Genomic DNA, 17168 nt, shown 5'->3' with positions numbered 1-17168 from the left:
AGGGTGCAGTGTCCATGTTTCTTTTCCTTAGATATAATAACAGCTACAAAATACTCATAATATTACTCACACATGTTCAGTTTGTATTCAAGGCATATTTTCAAGTTTTAGAGATCATATTGGTTTTATCTTGACTTTATATACAAGTGTGTCCTTGTGGTAATCCACAAGTAATGAAAAGTAATCTGATTAAATTACTTTCACATTTTTGTAATTGGATTACATTTATTGTTAAGTACTCAACAATATGTAACAGATTAGATTAAAAAGTAAACCTCCCAACCCTGGTAAAAGTTTAGTTTAACTCGTTCTGTGTGTCCAAAGATGAGTTCCAAACAATCCATTTGTTATTGAAAAGATGTCTCTTTTAATACACTTTATGTTCTTTACAGTCAGTTGATCATAAAAAAAGAGAGAAATATTTAATTCTAATCACACAAGAATGATAAAGAAACCATGTACGTCCTGTCGTTAATATGCGCTCTCTGACTGATGATGGTATTCTTAAAGAGACAGTGTCGAATTAGCACATGTTCTACATAATGTAACCACCTGCAAACAGAACAAATTATGCAAGTACACCATAAACGTGTAACAAAAACTATGATGAAAAACTGATGATAAAATATCATTTAAAAATGTAAATTTTCATAATAAACTTTACTCTATATACATTTTTGCAAACTGACTTGTACATGCCACCACCTTCTATATTTCGCTCCAGTTTCCTGGTGAAATTAACACTAGAGGCGCTACAACAACTGTGTGGTTTAATCATTGCCACACAAATCACAAGTGCAATTGCTGATTTTGATTTTAGAAAATCTTATTTTTTCACTCTATTACTCACCACCCGCTGTTATGATATCAAAATTGAACGCATGATTTGAGAAACGAAACATTTGAACACTTGTATTACATGCTACCTATACACACTAATTCCTATGGCTTTAGGCTTTAGATCGCTTGGTAGTTCACATGATAGTGCGGTAGAACGCACAAAAGTGAAAGTTGCATAGAAGTGACTCAAAATAATGTGGTTGCTTCAGGTAATGTGTGTTTTCTTTTTTTATTTCAAATTTGCATTTTAAAACACTACTGGTTAGGGTTAGGTGTTGGTTAAGGGTTAGGATGTCTGATTTGTAAAACTCTGTAGAAGGTTGAAAGAGGACACGAAGACAAGCCGTTCCACTCAGGTAAGGTTCTTTAATGTCCACTTAGCAGTTCTCACAACTTTCTATAACAAAACTTCTCGTAAACATATGTCAGGTAACTAAAACAGTACTCTCGACTCTTTGGACCACACCGACACTAGACTGATGTGTCTCTCTCTCTCTACTGGAGGCTCTATGTCTGCTTTTATGCCGCTCTCCTCGTGCTCACTGGAATTAGAGACAGGTGTTGGGCATAATTTAGCTCAGGTGTAAGCGCCCTTACCGCTTTCCTCTCCAGGACGGCGCATGACCACGCCCCCGCTGCCACATACCCCCCCACCGCCCCCCCATCGCCAAATTCCCGTAGCTGAGCACCCCTGTCATACAGCCGGCATTGGCGTTCTTGAGCCTAGAGCAAATTCTCCTGTGTTAGTCGCCCCAGTGTGTGGAGTTTTGCTCTAAGATCGAGAACGTACTGAATTTCATTTTTGCTATTAGAAGGTCCCTCCTCCAAGCTTCACGGATGACGTCGAGGACCCCACGTGGGCGTCGCCCGTACAGCAGCTCAAACGGGGAGAACCCTGTGGAGGCTTGCGGAACCTCTCGTACTGCAAACAAAAGGGGGTCCAGCCACTTATCCCAATTCCTAGCGTCATCGTGTACGAATTTATGAATCATGTTATTGAGCGTTTTATTAAATCGTTCCACTAGGCCATCGGTCTGGGGATGGTAAACGCTAGTGCGAATCGACTTAATGCCCAAGAGCTCGTAAAGTTCGTGGAGTGTTCGTGACATAAAAGTCGGGCCTTGATCGGTGAGGATTTCTTTTGGAATCCCCACCCGGGAGAATATCTTGAAGAGTGCCCCTGCAACACTACGTGTGTTGCTCAGGGGCACTGCTTCCGGATATCGCGTCGCGTAATCCACTAGGACTAACACGAAGCGATGTCCGCATGCTGACCGTTCTAATGGCCCAACGAGGTCCATCCCAATTCTTTCGAAGGGGACCTCGATCAATGGTAGAGCGCGCAATGGCGCTTTTGGGGTGGCTGGTGGGTTTACCAGCTGACATTCACGGCACACGGCACACCACCTGCGGACGTCACCGCCAATGCCCGGCCAATAGAAACGGGCTATTAGAAGGAGAAGTGATTTCGTTCCCCTAGGTGACCGGCCATAGGATTATAGTGAGCCGCCTGGAAAACCATTTCCCGGCGGCTCCGTGGGATCAACAACTGGGTCACGTCCTCCTTTGTTTGAGCGTCCTGCGTCACTCTATATAGCCAATCTTTAATCATGGCAAAATATGGGTATGAAATGGCAATGCCCGGCCGGAGCTATTGACCATCAATTACTTCACCTCACTTGGTCAAGAGCATGTTTAAAGGTTTCGTCCCGCGACTGCTCCAGAGGGAAGTCCCCCTCACCTCTTCCCTCGTCATTCTGAGCAGCCGAGGACGGCCCCGGCTCCGCCTCCCCTGCCAAAGCATCGCACACCTCTTTATGCAGGACCCATCCACGCAAATACCCCCTAAAATATCTCTAAACCTCAGCCAATCAGTACCCAAGATTAGCGGATGAGTGAGGCGGGAACTAACCACTGCCTCCACACTATGGTTTCTTCCCCTGAATTTAATCGCCAAAGTCACCATGGGATACTTGTGAACATCCCCGTGCACACACCTCACCGTCACCAATTTAGCTAAACCCAAAGCCCCGGGTTGAACCAAGCGTTGGTAGATGGTGGTCTGATTGCAGCCGGTATCCAGCAAAGCTTGGTAAATACCCCCCTGATCTTTACCGGAATCCGGTATGCTCCAGCCCGATCGGGGGCAGCCTGCGGGACGTCGGACACCCGCACCACCTCCATCAGCGGACACTGATCCCGAAATGGTCCGGGTCTCCGCACTTCCAACAGGCCGGCCCAGGCGTTACGCCCGCACTTGTGCTGGCGGGCGCCCCCACCTGAGGAGGAGAGCAGCTGAAGGACGGGGAAGGAACATTCTCCCAAGGCCGGGAAGCTGGTCGGACATATACTCCATGCCTGCGCGGGGCAGGAAGGGCCCTGGGGAGAGAACAGAGCGAGAGGACACAGGGGAGGGGAGGAGGTGGGGGCAGACACAGGGGAAGGGGAGAGAGAGAGAGAAGAAGAAGAGGGCTCATCCGCCCTAGGGATCGCCGCCAAATGGTCCTCCGCCAGACGATCCAGTACCACCTGATCGATCACTCCCTCGATGTCGCGGTCCCCCGCAAGCAGCCACCTCCGACAGGCGTCCCGGAGCCGTTGAGCAAATGCAAACGGGCGATCGGACCTCTCTAACTTCATGCCCCGGAAGAGCTGGCGATTCTCTTCCGGGCTCTGACCGACCCGTTGCAGAATGGCTCTCTTCAGGTCTATATAGGCCAAGAGGTTCGTCACCGGCAGTTGTTGTGCCGCAAGTTAAGCTTCCCCGGACAGGAGAGGAATTAGGCGGGCTGCCCACTGTTCGAGCGGCCGAGTGCTCACTGGAATTAGAGACAGGTGTTAGGCATGATTTAGCTCAGGTGTAAGCGCCCTTACAGCTTTCCTCTCCCGGACGGGTGCTTGACCACGCCCCTGCTGCCACACGCTCATTTATCTTTGTCTGCTTTTATGCCACTGTCCTCGTGCTCATTGGAATTAGAGACAGGTGTTAGGCATGATTTAGCTCAGGTGTAAGCGCCCTTACCGCTTTCCTCTCCCGGATGGGCGCTTGACCACGCCCCCGCTGCCACACGCTCATTTATCTTTTCAGTCACTATTGGTTAGGTTTAGGGTAAAGTTTGAGGTTAGGGAGGTACATTTTTATCTCCATCTATAATTCACCTTAAAAACCTTGTCTGATTACAACATAATTTCACATGTCCAAGTACTCGAGTACTCATGCCCATCCCTAATCAATACCCAGCCCCACTCAAAAGCATGTCTAATGGAGTACACACATACAGGCACACACTGCACTTTATGTACTCTATAACTGTTAAGTGCCACCTGACACTAATGTTTTGGATCTAAAGCAAATCCACTAAACGCTTGTCAGAAGTCACTTTATGGGTCTTCTGCTTCTGACTGTTGCAACATGTAATTCATCCCTGCATTTCTGTTCACTTGCCACTAATTACTGATTCACAGCATGTTGGCAAAGCTCACACTCATATTACTTTTTCACCCTCTGATTCATTTCCTAAACACACACACACACACACAGTCACATGCAGGATAAATAGCAAAGACTATAAACACATTTATACAATCACATTCCCACTAACACAGTGTCTTCACCAACATCGACCAACGTTGTGTTGTTTCACGAGCCTGTCTACACTGGAAGTGTCAAAGCTGCATATCACCTTAGAACGTTCACAAACAACGAACCAATCAGCTGTAACCTTTATGATAGATGTTGGTAACAGTAAAATTAAAAGTCTAAAATTCATCAACTGGAATAATAATTGCCATTTTTAGAAAAGAAAAATAGTTTTACACATAATTTTTAGTATTACAGATAGGGCTGTCATTAGATAAAAAAAAATTCAATCAAATTAATAACGATATGCCGATTAATTTAATTAATTGCACATATATTTTCGCTGGGAAAGTCCCTCATATAATGACAATTGAATATATAGTGAGTAAAAAAATGATAAATAGTTATATTTAAATAATTACAATATAAATTATACAAATAATAACATAACTAGAATGCATTATATTATTATTGATGGATTGATTGTTATATACTGTATGACACTTGTTAATAAAATATTTTTATTTTGTTCTCATTTATTATTTTATTTATGGTAAAAACAAAGTGGCTAAACAAGCCAAGCGGGGCAAAAAATTTAAACAGGTTATTTGTCTGAAGGCGCATTGTAACGCAACACATTGCAACAGACCTTGAAGTGTAGACAACTCTGTTGATTATAATGAGAGCTATCTAGTTTGTTGCGTTGTCTCATGTGTCCCATGTAAGAAATTTAGAAACCAAAACTAAAATATTTCTTGATATTAAAATCAAAGAATTACACTCTTACATACTCAAAAAAATCAAAAAGAAAGTTTGCATAAAAACATTATTCGACACCACAGAATAACTACACTAGTGTTCATTAAACCTTTACTCATGACCCACAAAGCTACCATTTTAGCACTTTTCACTCAAAAGAGATGAATGTATGATCATGATGTACAGTATGAAGTGACCAAATACAACATTGCTAACTGAAAGTGAGAAAGGTCTCAGTTAGAGATAGTATCCTCACTCTAGGGAGGGAAGTAAAATGACAAAAATGGTTTAAAAACACATAAAAAACCCAAACAGCTCACGAAACTTCAACTGAAAATCATAAAGAAAATAATTATTGTTGAAACCCCTGTTTGTAGCCCCCCATTCATTAAGTCACACACTTGGATCTGTAACAACAAACAGATTTTCAGCCAGTGCAAAAGCTTCGCCTCTCTCCTCAGAAGACCCAATGAGCAGAGTCACTGCTGTCTGGAATGCAAAGCAGTGCGTCAAAGCAGCCAATGAGGTGGCAGCAGATGAAGATCCAGCCATGGAGGTTACGGAGTGCATGAAGAAACAGTAAGCTGAGCTTGAGGGGAGAAGTATGACGTGAAGAAAGGGAGAAGAGGCAGAGTCTTACTTTGGGGGTGGGGCAGGAGGCAGTGGAGAGGCGGGACTGCTGAGCACAAGGAGACTCTGAGGGCGTGGTGCTGAGAGAGGCGGTATCCCGTGGCAAAACTTGCACGCCCCTTGAAATGATGGATTCTGGTATCTGTGAATGGAAATTGAAAATGAAACTACATAAAACCACCAGAACAGCTTTTTTAAGTAAAATTCAGTAAAGCTTTGTCAGAATTCACCATGCTGACTTTAACATTACAGTTTCTCTGAAGTGCTTAGACACATTTCTTAAAAGACACATTTATCAAAAATGTAATCATAAAAACAAAACGGCAAACCTCAAACTTTTACAAAAGTAAACACTCTATTTAAAACTATAATATCTTTAAACAAATAAAAATGTAAATGTTTCTCTGAAATGGCTCAAATGGCCATCAATTGCACAGTAATTTAACATCCATACACTTTAAGCACTTCAAGGACCTTGAGTGAACTCGTAATCAGTGTAAATAAAAGTGCAGTAGGGCTAAAATCAAGCGATAGAAAGATTATGATGTTTGACGGGTCACTTCATTTATGATCAAATGGACAGAAAACCATGTTTAAAATTAGAAATTAGAAATAGAAATTCTATATATCATCCCATCCCTAATATAAAGTAACTAATCATAGATGCAATTCAATGTATATTATTATTAGTGCTCGACCTATGTATTGCCGAGGCCTTTAAATCGCTTGATATTCTGAATTTCTTAAATAATCGCCATTGGCCAATACATTTTCCTGCTTAGCCAATTAGTTTCTCAAGCTGCACCAAAGTTGAGCGTCGCCTGCTTGCACATGAAGGAGCCACCTGAGATATGGAAGACCTAATGTTTTAATTGCAGTAGTGATGAGGCAATATTCACATCAGGTGCGCCTCATCATCTACTGCCCAAACGATGCCAATTAAATTGTGTCCTTCCTCTCTCCTGCCCACTCCCGTTGTGATCCTAGCTGAAAGATGGCCCTCAGAGGCAGGCCAATGATGACGAGAGAGAGGGAGTTGTTCCACCACACTTATCTAATGATAAAAAGGCAAATATCAATAAAACCTCTATGATATACCATCTGCATATATGCGGAAAGCTCATTTAAACAAATTTTACTCAAAAACCTCCCACATTTCATTCTCCCTCTCTTTCTTCTTCCCTGCACAGTTCCCCGTAACACTTAACTGTCTCGTCTAATGGAAAAAAGCAAACATCAATAATACTTCTATCATAAACTGTAACATCTGCAAATATGCGGATACTGTATCTAGTTTGAACAGATTTAATTCATAAAAACATGCACAGAAAAAGCGCTGACATATATTCCTCTTAGGAGCATTTTATAATAGCATGGATCAAAACGGTGTAGCTCTGACTCACGAATGCTGCGCAATGGACAGTCCATGACACTCCAAGCAGCCAATCCAGGCCAAGTAAACTGGAAGCAGTCAGTAGATTGCTGCTCTTGCTGAATCCGCACGAGACCGATAGAGTAACTTTAAAGTACATTAAAAGTGCTTCACGTGTGATATTGTTAAATGTCATATTCACTGTGCACTGTTTGTACAATTGATGTATAAATGTATGTACAAAAGACTCTGTCTACTGTATGCACTATTGTTATTAATATTTTCCTAATGTTTAACTAATTATTCATGTGAAAACAATTATTAAAATGGGAGGACTTAACAGAAACCAGGAGAAACTGAAGTCTACCATCTAAAAAACACAAAATCTTATTTAAATAAAGATTTTTATTTTTTACTAAATTAAAGTTTTGTGTGAAAATTTGAGTGAATATAATGCTAAGGAATCAATGCACATTCACTAAGAACTCAGACAAATATATGAACCATCATAATTAATATGATGGTTTTGATTTTATTTATTTATAATTCTCACTTCGTCTCACTGCCTTTGATCCAGCAGGCAAGTCTCTGTGCCATACCAAATTGCAGCTCTACTCTCTGGATGTAGGGTGGTGGGATTAAGAGGGAGTCTGATGGGCAGAAGGGCGAAGAGCGTGGGGATCTTCCACAGTAACGCTGGGGCTTAACGGAGCACTAATTAACACTGGGGCTAAATCAAGGCCTCACAGGAAAGAGCAGCTCCGCAAGCACTTTAATTACCAGAACAGAAGCTAACCCTGCTCTAATAATAGCACTCGACTCAACCTCTGCCTTCCCACGAGACTCATGCTATGAGCACTCCCTGTGGAGAACACAGTAATGCCAACCTGCATGACCCCATTATAATTACAATATAAAGAGAGCTAATGCAGCAGATAATTTAAATGATCTGTTATCAAGAGAAAAGCTTTACAAGACTTGGTAAGGCTGAATAACAATAAAAACAAAACTTACCAGAGAATAAACTGATAAAACACACAATACTCAATATCACAGCTTATTTTCAATCCAACAGCATTCTTGCTTGTGTATTATTTATTAGGTTATAACTTAGTCATTCTGCGAGTTCCGTCAGAGGACAGCCATCCAGCACCAAAATATTTTACACATGAGATTATGTCCATAAAATGTGAGAGAAGTTAATATTATAATTATATATTAATATTATAAATATATAATCTGTATTTAGTTCAGTGTTTGCAGTTTTTTGTTGATCTGAAACCATTTGAGAAATAAAGATTTAATGTGAGTGAGAAGAGCACTTCAGCACAAACCCATCTCTGTCCACATCTTGATATAGCCTATTTGTACATGTACATTCCCATGGACATCTATTCAAGCTATTTTTGGGGCTTCAAAAGAAAATCTCCATTCACTTGCATTTTAACGACCTACTGAGCTAAGATATTTTCTCTTTTCCTTCAAACATTTATACATTGAACAACAACAACTTACATTTATAAAGCGCTTTTCATAGTATAGGGGGAATCTCCTCAACCACCACCAGTGTGCAGCATCCACCTGGATGATGCGACAGCAGCCATAGTGCGCCAGAACGCCCACCACACTCCAGCTATTGGTGGAGAGGAGATGGTAGAGTGATGTAGCCAATTCAGGGATGGAGATTATTAGGAGGCCATGATAGATAGGGGCCAATGGAGGAATTTGACTAGGACACCGGGGTTAAACCCCCTACTCTTTACAAGAAAGTGCCCTAGGGATTTTTAATGACCACAGAGAGTCAAGACCTCGGTTTAACGTCCCATCCGAAAGATGGTGCTTTTTGTTTGTTTTTTTACAGTATAGTGTCCCCATCACTATACTGGGGCATTAGGACCCACACAGACCATAGGGTGAGCACCCCCTGCTGGCCTCCCTAATACCACTTCCAGCAGCAACCTTGGTTTTTGCAAAGAGATCTCCCATCCAGGGACTGGCCAGGCTCAACCCTGCTTAGCTTTAGTGGGAAACCAGGCAATAGCCACAGGGTGATATGGCAGCCAAGAAAGTCAAAGAAAGAAAAGTCATACACACCTGAGATATCATGATAAACAATGAGAGGATTTTCATTTTTTGGTAAACTATCTCTTTATCAGTCCACTAAATTTACAACAACAAATAAACCAAAAACAACTTGCTTGTGAAATTTAAGCTCAGTGATCGGTTGGCCCTAAAACCGACCACCTCTCAAAACCATCCTGATCATGTCTAATGTTGCATTCCACAACATTAGAAAGATAAGACCCTTCCTCTCTGAACATGCCACACAACTCCTTATTCAGTCTCTTGTTATATCTAAACTGGATTACTGAAGTGCTAATTTAGCCAGCCTTCCTGCATGCGCAATCAGGCCTCTGCAAATGATCCAGAATGCAGCAGGACAGCTAGTCTTCAGTGAACCCAAGAGAGCGCAAGTACCTCCCTCCTAGTCTCTTTACACTGGTTGCCAGTTGCTGCACGCATCAAGTTCAAGGCTCTGATGCTGGCATACAGAACAGTCACTGGGTCTGTGCCAGCTTACCTACAAGCCTTCCTGCAGAGCTACGTTCCCACCAGAAGTTCTGCAAATGTTCAGCGCCTTGTGATCCCAAAACAAAGAGACACCAAATCACTTTCCCAGACTTTTGGCTTCACTGTACCTCGATGGTGGAAGGACATTCCCAACTCCATTCGAGAAGCAGACTCCCTCTCTGTCTTCAAAAAACAGCTGAAGAACTTTTTCATGAGCACTTGACCCTACACTCATAATAAAAAAAAAAGTTTTACTTTCCTTATTGGCTAGTTCTTTTCTTATGCAATTGAAATGTTGTAATGCAGCACTTTTTGTGTTACTGTCTCCTTAAGATGAATCGCTTATGTTGTATCTTTCATCATTTTGTAAGTAGCTTTGGATAAAAGTGTCTTCTAAATGAATACATGTAAATGTAAAACTTGATGTTCACAAGGCCAATGAAATAGCAGGACAGGTGAATGTGGGAGGGGAGATAAGTAGGTGTGGCTTACCGTGTTGCTGCAGGAGCAGGTAAAATGGGAGGGAATGGAGGTGGGCGGGATGGAGGCAGTCAAGGGCCGCCCACCTTTCGCCATGACAACAGCATGACTGGGATGAGACTTCATACTCTGATGATGAACATGAGACATAAACATGACAAAAGACTTTACACAAACACAATACACATGGATGATGGAAATATCAAGGACACAAGAAGATTAGAAATACAGAAGTCTTAAACTTACGAAACAACTGGATTGTTTGTGAGATAGATGAAAGTCTGATATTTAAATACAAATACAATTCAGCACATCAAGCCAGCCTTAGAAACACTACATGGACATATTCATGTAGACACCTGAACAACACACCCATGTGTGCTTATTGAACACTACTCTACATATCATTAAAACTGTGTTTTTAAGCAGAATCTGTCCCAGATCAAGTTATAGCATGCATGATTTTTGTTACTCTGCAACATGTAAGACTGCAGGGTCACTAAGTTATAACATTTTAGTAGTAAAAAAACAAACAATTTACTGTATATATATATATATATATATATATATATATATATACACACACACACATTAGAGGCCAATATATAGTCGGGACATTAATAACATGAAAATTACTATTACAATTTCTTTGCAAGTCTTCCCATAAGACCTGCACCCCTGAGTCTTCTCTTTACTGTTGTACATGAAACTGGTGTTGAGCGGGTAGAATTCAATGAAGCTGTCAGCTGAGGACATGAAAGGCATCTATTTCTCAAACTAGAGACTCTGATGTACGTATCCTCTTGTTTAGTTGTACATCTGGCCTTCCACATTTATTTCTGTCCTTGTTAGAGCGAGGTGTCCTTTGTCTTTGAAGACTGTAGTGTGAACAAGTGTCGAACCGTTGAGTGTCAAACCTTTGTATGAAATCTTCAGTTTTTTGGCAATTTCAAGCATTGTACAGCCTTTATTCCTCAAAACAATGATTGACTGACGTGTTTCTTGAGAAAGATGTTTCTTTTTTGCCATTTTTGACCTAATATTGACCTTAAGACACACCAGTCTATTGCATACTGTGGCAACTCAAAAACAAAAGCAAAGACAAGGTTAAGCTTCATTTAATGAACCAAATAGCTTTCAGATGTGTTTGATATAATGGCAAGTGATTTTCTAGTACCAAATAAACAATTTAGCATGATTACTCGAGGATTAGGTGTTGGAGAGATGGCTGCTGAAAATGGGGCCTGTCTAGATTTGATCAAATAGTGGTGGTGCTGTTTATTACATCAGTAATGTCCTGACTATACTTTGTGATCAGTTGAATGCCACTTTGGTTAAGTAAATTACCAATTTCCTTCCGAAACAGCAAAATTGAACATTATTCCATATTATTCCAAACATTTGGCCACCAGTGTATATACAGGTCCTTCTCAAAAAATTAGCATATTGTGATAAAGTTCATTATTTTCCATAATGTAATGATAAAAATTAAACTTTCATATATTTTAGATTCATTGCACACCAACTGAAATATTTCAGGTCTTTTATTGTTTTAATACTGATGATTTTGGCATACAGCTCATGAAAACCCAAAATTCCTATCTCAAAAAATTAGCATATTTCATCCGACCAATAAAAGAAGTGTTTTTAATACAAAAAAGTAAACCTTCAAATAATTATGTTCAATTATGTTCATATACTTGGTCGGGAATCCTTTTGCAGAAATGACTGCTTCAATGCGGCGTGGCATGGAGGCAATCAGCCTGTGGCACTGCTGAGGTGTTATGGAGGCCCAGGATGCTTCGATAGCGGCCTTAAGCTCATCCAGAGTGTTGGGTCTTGCGTCTCTCAACTTTCTCTTCACAATATCCCACAGATTCTCTATGGGGTTCAGGTCAGGAGAGTTGGCAGGCCAATTGAGCACAGTATTACCATGGTCAGTAAACCATTTACCAGTGGTTTTGGCACTGTGAGCAGGTGCCAGGTCGTGCTGAAAAATGAAATCTTCATCTCCATAAAGCTTTTCAGCAGATGGAAGCATGAAGTGCTCCAAAATCTCCTGATAGCTAGCTGCATTGACCCTGCCCTTGATAAAACACAGTGGACCAACACCAGCAGCTGACATGGCACCCCAGACCATCACTGACTGTGGGTACTTGACACTGGACTTCAGGCATTTTGGCATTTCCTTCTCCCCAGTCTTCCTCCAGACTCTGGCACCTTGATTTCCGAATGACATGCAAAATTTGCTTTCATCTGAAAAAAGTACTTTGGACCACTGAGCAACAGTCCAGTGCTGCTTCTCTGTAGCCCAGGTCAGGCGCTTCTGCCGCTGTTTCTGGTGCCTGTGCACAGTGGCTCTGGATGTTTCTACTCCAGACTCAGTCCACTGCTTCCGCAGGTCCCCCAAGGTCTGGAATCGGTCCTTCTCCACAATCTTCCTCAGGGTCCAGTCACCTCTTCTCCTTGTGCAGCGTTTTTTGCCACACTTTTTCCTTCCCACAGACTTCCCACTGAGGTGCCTTGATACAGCACTCTGGGAACAGCCTATTTGTTCAGAAATTTTTTTCTGTGTCTTACCCTCTTGCTTGAGGGTGTCAATGATGGCCTTCTGGACAGCAGTCAGGTCGGCAGTCTTACCCATGATTGCGGTTTTGAGTAATGAAACAGGCTGGGAGTTTTTAAAAGCCTCAGGAATCTTTTGCAGGTGTTTAGAGTTAATTAGAGTTTGCCAAAATCATCAGTATTAAAACAATAAAAGACCTGAAATATTTCAGTTGGTGTGCAATGAATCTAAAATATATGAAAGTTTAATTTTTATCATTACATTATGGAAAATAATGAACTTTATCACAATATGCTAATTTTTTGAGAAGGACCTGTATTTTGTTTTTTTACAAAAAATATTATAACTATAATAATATATATAAAGCATTTCTTTCTTAACAAACCATTCACAATCCAGATTTATCAGGCGCAATAAGTGCTAAAACAGCACTGCGTCTTCCCGTCTTTCATTCCTTTCCATGCAAACATTCCTCCTTTCTTTGTAAATTAAAAAAAGTCTGCCCGGTGCAATTAGAATCATGCTATTACCGCACGAGAATAGCAGGCGGTAAACTGCATTTTATTTGAAAGAGATTCATATTGATCAATAATGACAGAATGATGGTGAAGAGTGTTATAACCTGACATATATCCAGATAAGTGGCATAGTCAAGCATGCTTTCGGCATGTTAAAGAGATAAGTCAGGTGTCTGAATCACAGTACAGGAGAGATGCTGAGCAGTTCCGGCAGAGTGTCAGTCGCGGTGGTCTGCAGCATCCTCCGCTATAAAGTGCTCAGAACATCCCGTAAGAACAGAATTGCAATATGCAAATTGCACAAATTCAGCACAGATTTTGCAGGCATGTTTGTGCATTGCCTGATCTGAATATTTCCGTTAGTGAAATTTTATCCTAAATTTACAATGAATTTAGGTGCAAAATTTAATGAGTCCTGATTTATATACTTGACTTCACACACGTTAATAATAAAATAGTCAAAACCGTTAATTAGATGGGTGTCTCCGCATATTTTTGGCCATGTAGTGTATTAACAGGAACTGCTTGACCAAGTTTAATTCAGCAATCTGAGTGATAGTTTAACATGTTGTTTAGCAGATAGCAGTGCTAACCTTAGCAGCAATGGCAGCTGCTGTGATGTTAGAGGAGCCACTGTCCTCAGTGGACGCCAAGCCACTGTCCTTCTTCTCCTCATCCTCTTCCTCACACTGCACACCCTTGTCTTCTGTCTGCTTGTGTGGGCTGATGGTGGGTGGAGGGGAGAGAGGTGGAGGAGGTGACGGCAGGTCCTCTAGAGCATTGTGTACCTCTTTCACTTTCACTACAGCATCCCGCAGCAGGTCTATGGCGTGCGGCAGAGCGGGCAGGATGAACTGAAAGCACTCCTGCAAAAAAGAGAGTCAGAAAGAGGGAGGCTGTGAAATAAATAGCAAGTCCCAAAACATTTTCTTTTATGTCAAGTTGGAGCTCCATGGTACAGTAATTCAGGTAATGTAAGAAAATTTGACAATAATTGCTCAAAGTTTTACCAGTCCACAAAATGAACAAACTGCATGACAAATAAGATGTGACATAAAGTGGTATGACATTAAATAAGGAATAGTTCACCCAAAAATGAAAATTCTCTCATCATTTACTCACCCTCATGCCATCCCAGATATGTATGACTTTCTTCTTGCAGAACACAAATTATGATTTTTAGAAGAGCTCTGTAGGTCCATACAATGCAAGCGAATGGTTGACAACATTTTGATGCTCCAAAAAGCACATAAAGGCAGCATAAATGTCTTCAGAAGTGATATGACAGGTGTGGGTGAGAAACAGATCCATATTTAAGGCATGTTTTGCTAAACTAATTCTTCTTACTGCCTAATGACATGCATGAAGAATGTTTATCACCAAGAACAAAAGAAGAAGAATGTGAAAGTTAAAGTGGAGATTGAGCAGGGAGGAGAATTTATAGTGAAAAGGGACTTAAATGTTAATCTGTTTCTCACCCACACTTATCATATCGATTCTGAAAACATGGACTTAACCACTGGAGTCTTATGGATTACATTAATGCTAATTTATGTGATTTTTGTAGCTTCCAAATTTTGGCACCCAATCACTTGCATTATATGGATCAAAAAAGTGGAGACATTTTCCAAACATCTTTATTTGTGTTCAGTAGTAGAAAGAAAGTCATACACATCTGGGATGGCATAAGGATGAGTAAATTATGAGAACATTTTCATTTTTGGGTGAACTATTCCTTTAATGGTACGATTAAGCAGCAACTCTGTAATAAATCATTAAAGCAACAATATATTTTACATGTTTTATACTTTATAATTACCATATATTTAGGATTTATGTGAAGATTAACAATAATTAATTAATCTTATTCCATGGATATCCTTCCTCAATTTGTAATTAAAATGTATATGCTTGTTTATGTACAATACTTTATTAATAAATAGTCTCAATTCTGTTATTATTCCATGGTGTGATGCACAATCATTTGGTGTGACAGACAACATGATCTAAATACTTTATGTCTCTGACAAAAAACAACATAATAAAAAAAACTTTATGAGCTAAAGAAGTTATAAAATGATAAATGCTACATATAAAAATATAATTAGCATATTTTGTTTTTCCAAATGATTTTGTAAGTATAACTGAAAAGATTTGCACAAGATCAGGATATTTTGTTTGTTTTTATGTTATCAAAAAATCAATGAACACAAATTAACATTTAATTAATTAACATTAATGAAGGTGAATGTGTTTCAGTCAAACCATATTGACAGTTTTGGGAATTTGCATAGAAATATGAATAACATTATATAAAATACCATGGTGTGCTTGAATTAAACTTGTTCCATATTGTCCACACTGATTAAATGAATTGAACAGAGAAAGAGGAATTGTGAAAAAGCATGAATCTATTTGATAAACACAACCAGCCTCACAGTGTAAGTGTGCTCCTGAATCTCCACAGAGTACAATTTTTCCAGCTCTTGCAAACATCTCCATAGCAAAGTGTACCGTTTAGCAGTAATTTGAGGTCTTCACAGTGCAAATCCCTCTTGTTCTTCTCCATCCTAACAATGTGTTTAGTGACGGCCCAGTATCTATCAGAATCCCCTAATAAGATGACATACAGGCCAGCCTATTGACAATTACTTAATGGAATTTCTAATACTGTTGGACAGACTCTATTTTAAGGGGATGAAGCCTGATAAGGACACAGCCTGTGAACTTAACACAGGTGGCAGAACTGGATTGCTCTTAAACTGTATTTCTTAAGTACTTCTGGCAGAAGACATTAATAATAATGAAAGAGAGGATGGCAGAGGGGATACAGACAGGTCCATGCAGGGTTTATGCGCTCACCCTAGGTCTGATATGGTTGCATCTCTCCATTATGGTGACTAAGAGTTAAAACGAAGATTAATGTGTGGAGACATCAACAGTCCATGGGACTGTTACAATTTCATTGTTTCTCTCACGTAGATGCTCAGTATCAACAAAACGTGTGGATAAGTCACTTCAGGTAAACATTTGATGTTCTTTGAGAAAATATGTTAATTTAGAGCCTTATTTAAAGGATCTGGTAATGATACCAGAAGTGCTCCCAAGCCAGTAGTTTTCTAATTGCTTTTGATATTGTTTCCATCTTTGAAATGGTCTACACCAAGTTTCGTTTCACATTTTTTTTTAGGATAAAGGTCCCCAAATTTAGTTTGAAATTTGTAAATACTGACTGGTTGTTGATATGACAATACACATTATTAGTTTTATCGTAATTAGTGTTTTTTTTTAAACTGGTATTTTAATTGTTTTAAAACAAGATATCTTAATTAAAAAGTTTGTGTGAACACTTTTTTGAAGATAATGTTCTTTTAAAATCTCAAATGATCTCATCATTTGGTAAGATTGTTGAGTGCTGTAAATATAATAGGTAAGACTTTACTATAAGGCTGTATTCGTTAACATTAGTTAACTAAATAAGTTTACATGAACCAGTGAACAATACTTTTATTTTGATGAATTATATCACCTTGCACTGTATAGCCCCACCCACTAATATGTTTCATCAGATATGTTTTGATCGTGTTTTTAGCATGGCACACAATATATTCAGAGAGGACAAAAACTACTTGATGCTAAAAACTACGTTAAAATACTTTCCCCTATCCCATCCAAATATCCAGAGACAACTATAAGTAATCCATTCATAATCCATTCGTTTAAACACTGTGGCTCATTGGTTGAACACAGCAACACTGGTTCAAACCATGGCATTATTTGGTGGCAGACTATCTGTTTGCCTACACAATGGAAAAGAGGGGGAGTGATCAGGAAACCTGTCTGACAACAATC

General features: G+C 40.0%; 1 protein-coding gene across 11 annotated transcripts in view; it reads right to left on the bottom strand.

Annotated features, from left to right (window-relative positions):
* The window catches only part of LOC127662550 (gephyrin-like), a 127080-nt gene that overhangs the window by 50680 nt on the left and 59232 nt on the right, over nucleotides 1-17168 (bottom strand). For 8 of the 11 annotated variants that reach the window (XM_052153776.1, XM_052153779.1, XM_052153778.1 and 5 more), the window contains exons 7-9: nucleotides 13910-14182; nucleotides 10245-10361; nucleotides 5820-5951 (exon numbers count right to left, since the gene is read on the bottom strand). In XM_052153776.1, coding sequence (XP_052009736.1) covers nucleotides 5820-5951; nucleotides 10245-10361; nucleotides 13910-14182 — 522 coding nt within the window. The remainder of the gene's footprint in view (nucleotides 1-5819; nucleotides 5952-10244; nucleotides 10362-13909; nucleotides 14183-17168) is intronic. The other 3 variants (XM_052153781.1, XM_052153784.1, XM_052153787.1) reach the window with 1 other exon arrangement.

Source organism: Xyrauchen texanus, chromosome 22, assembly GCF_025860055.1.
Source record: "Xyrauchen texanus isolate HMW12.3.18 chromosome 22, RBS_HiC_50CHRs, whole genome shotgun sequence".
NCBI lineage: Eukaryota > Metazoa > Chordata > Actinopteri > Cypriniformes > Catostomidae > Xyrauchen > Xyrauchen texanus.
Note: the sequence above shows the minus strand (reverse complement) of the source record. Positions and strands in the feature narration are given on the sequence as shown.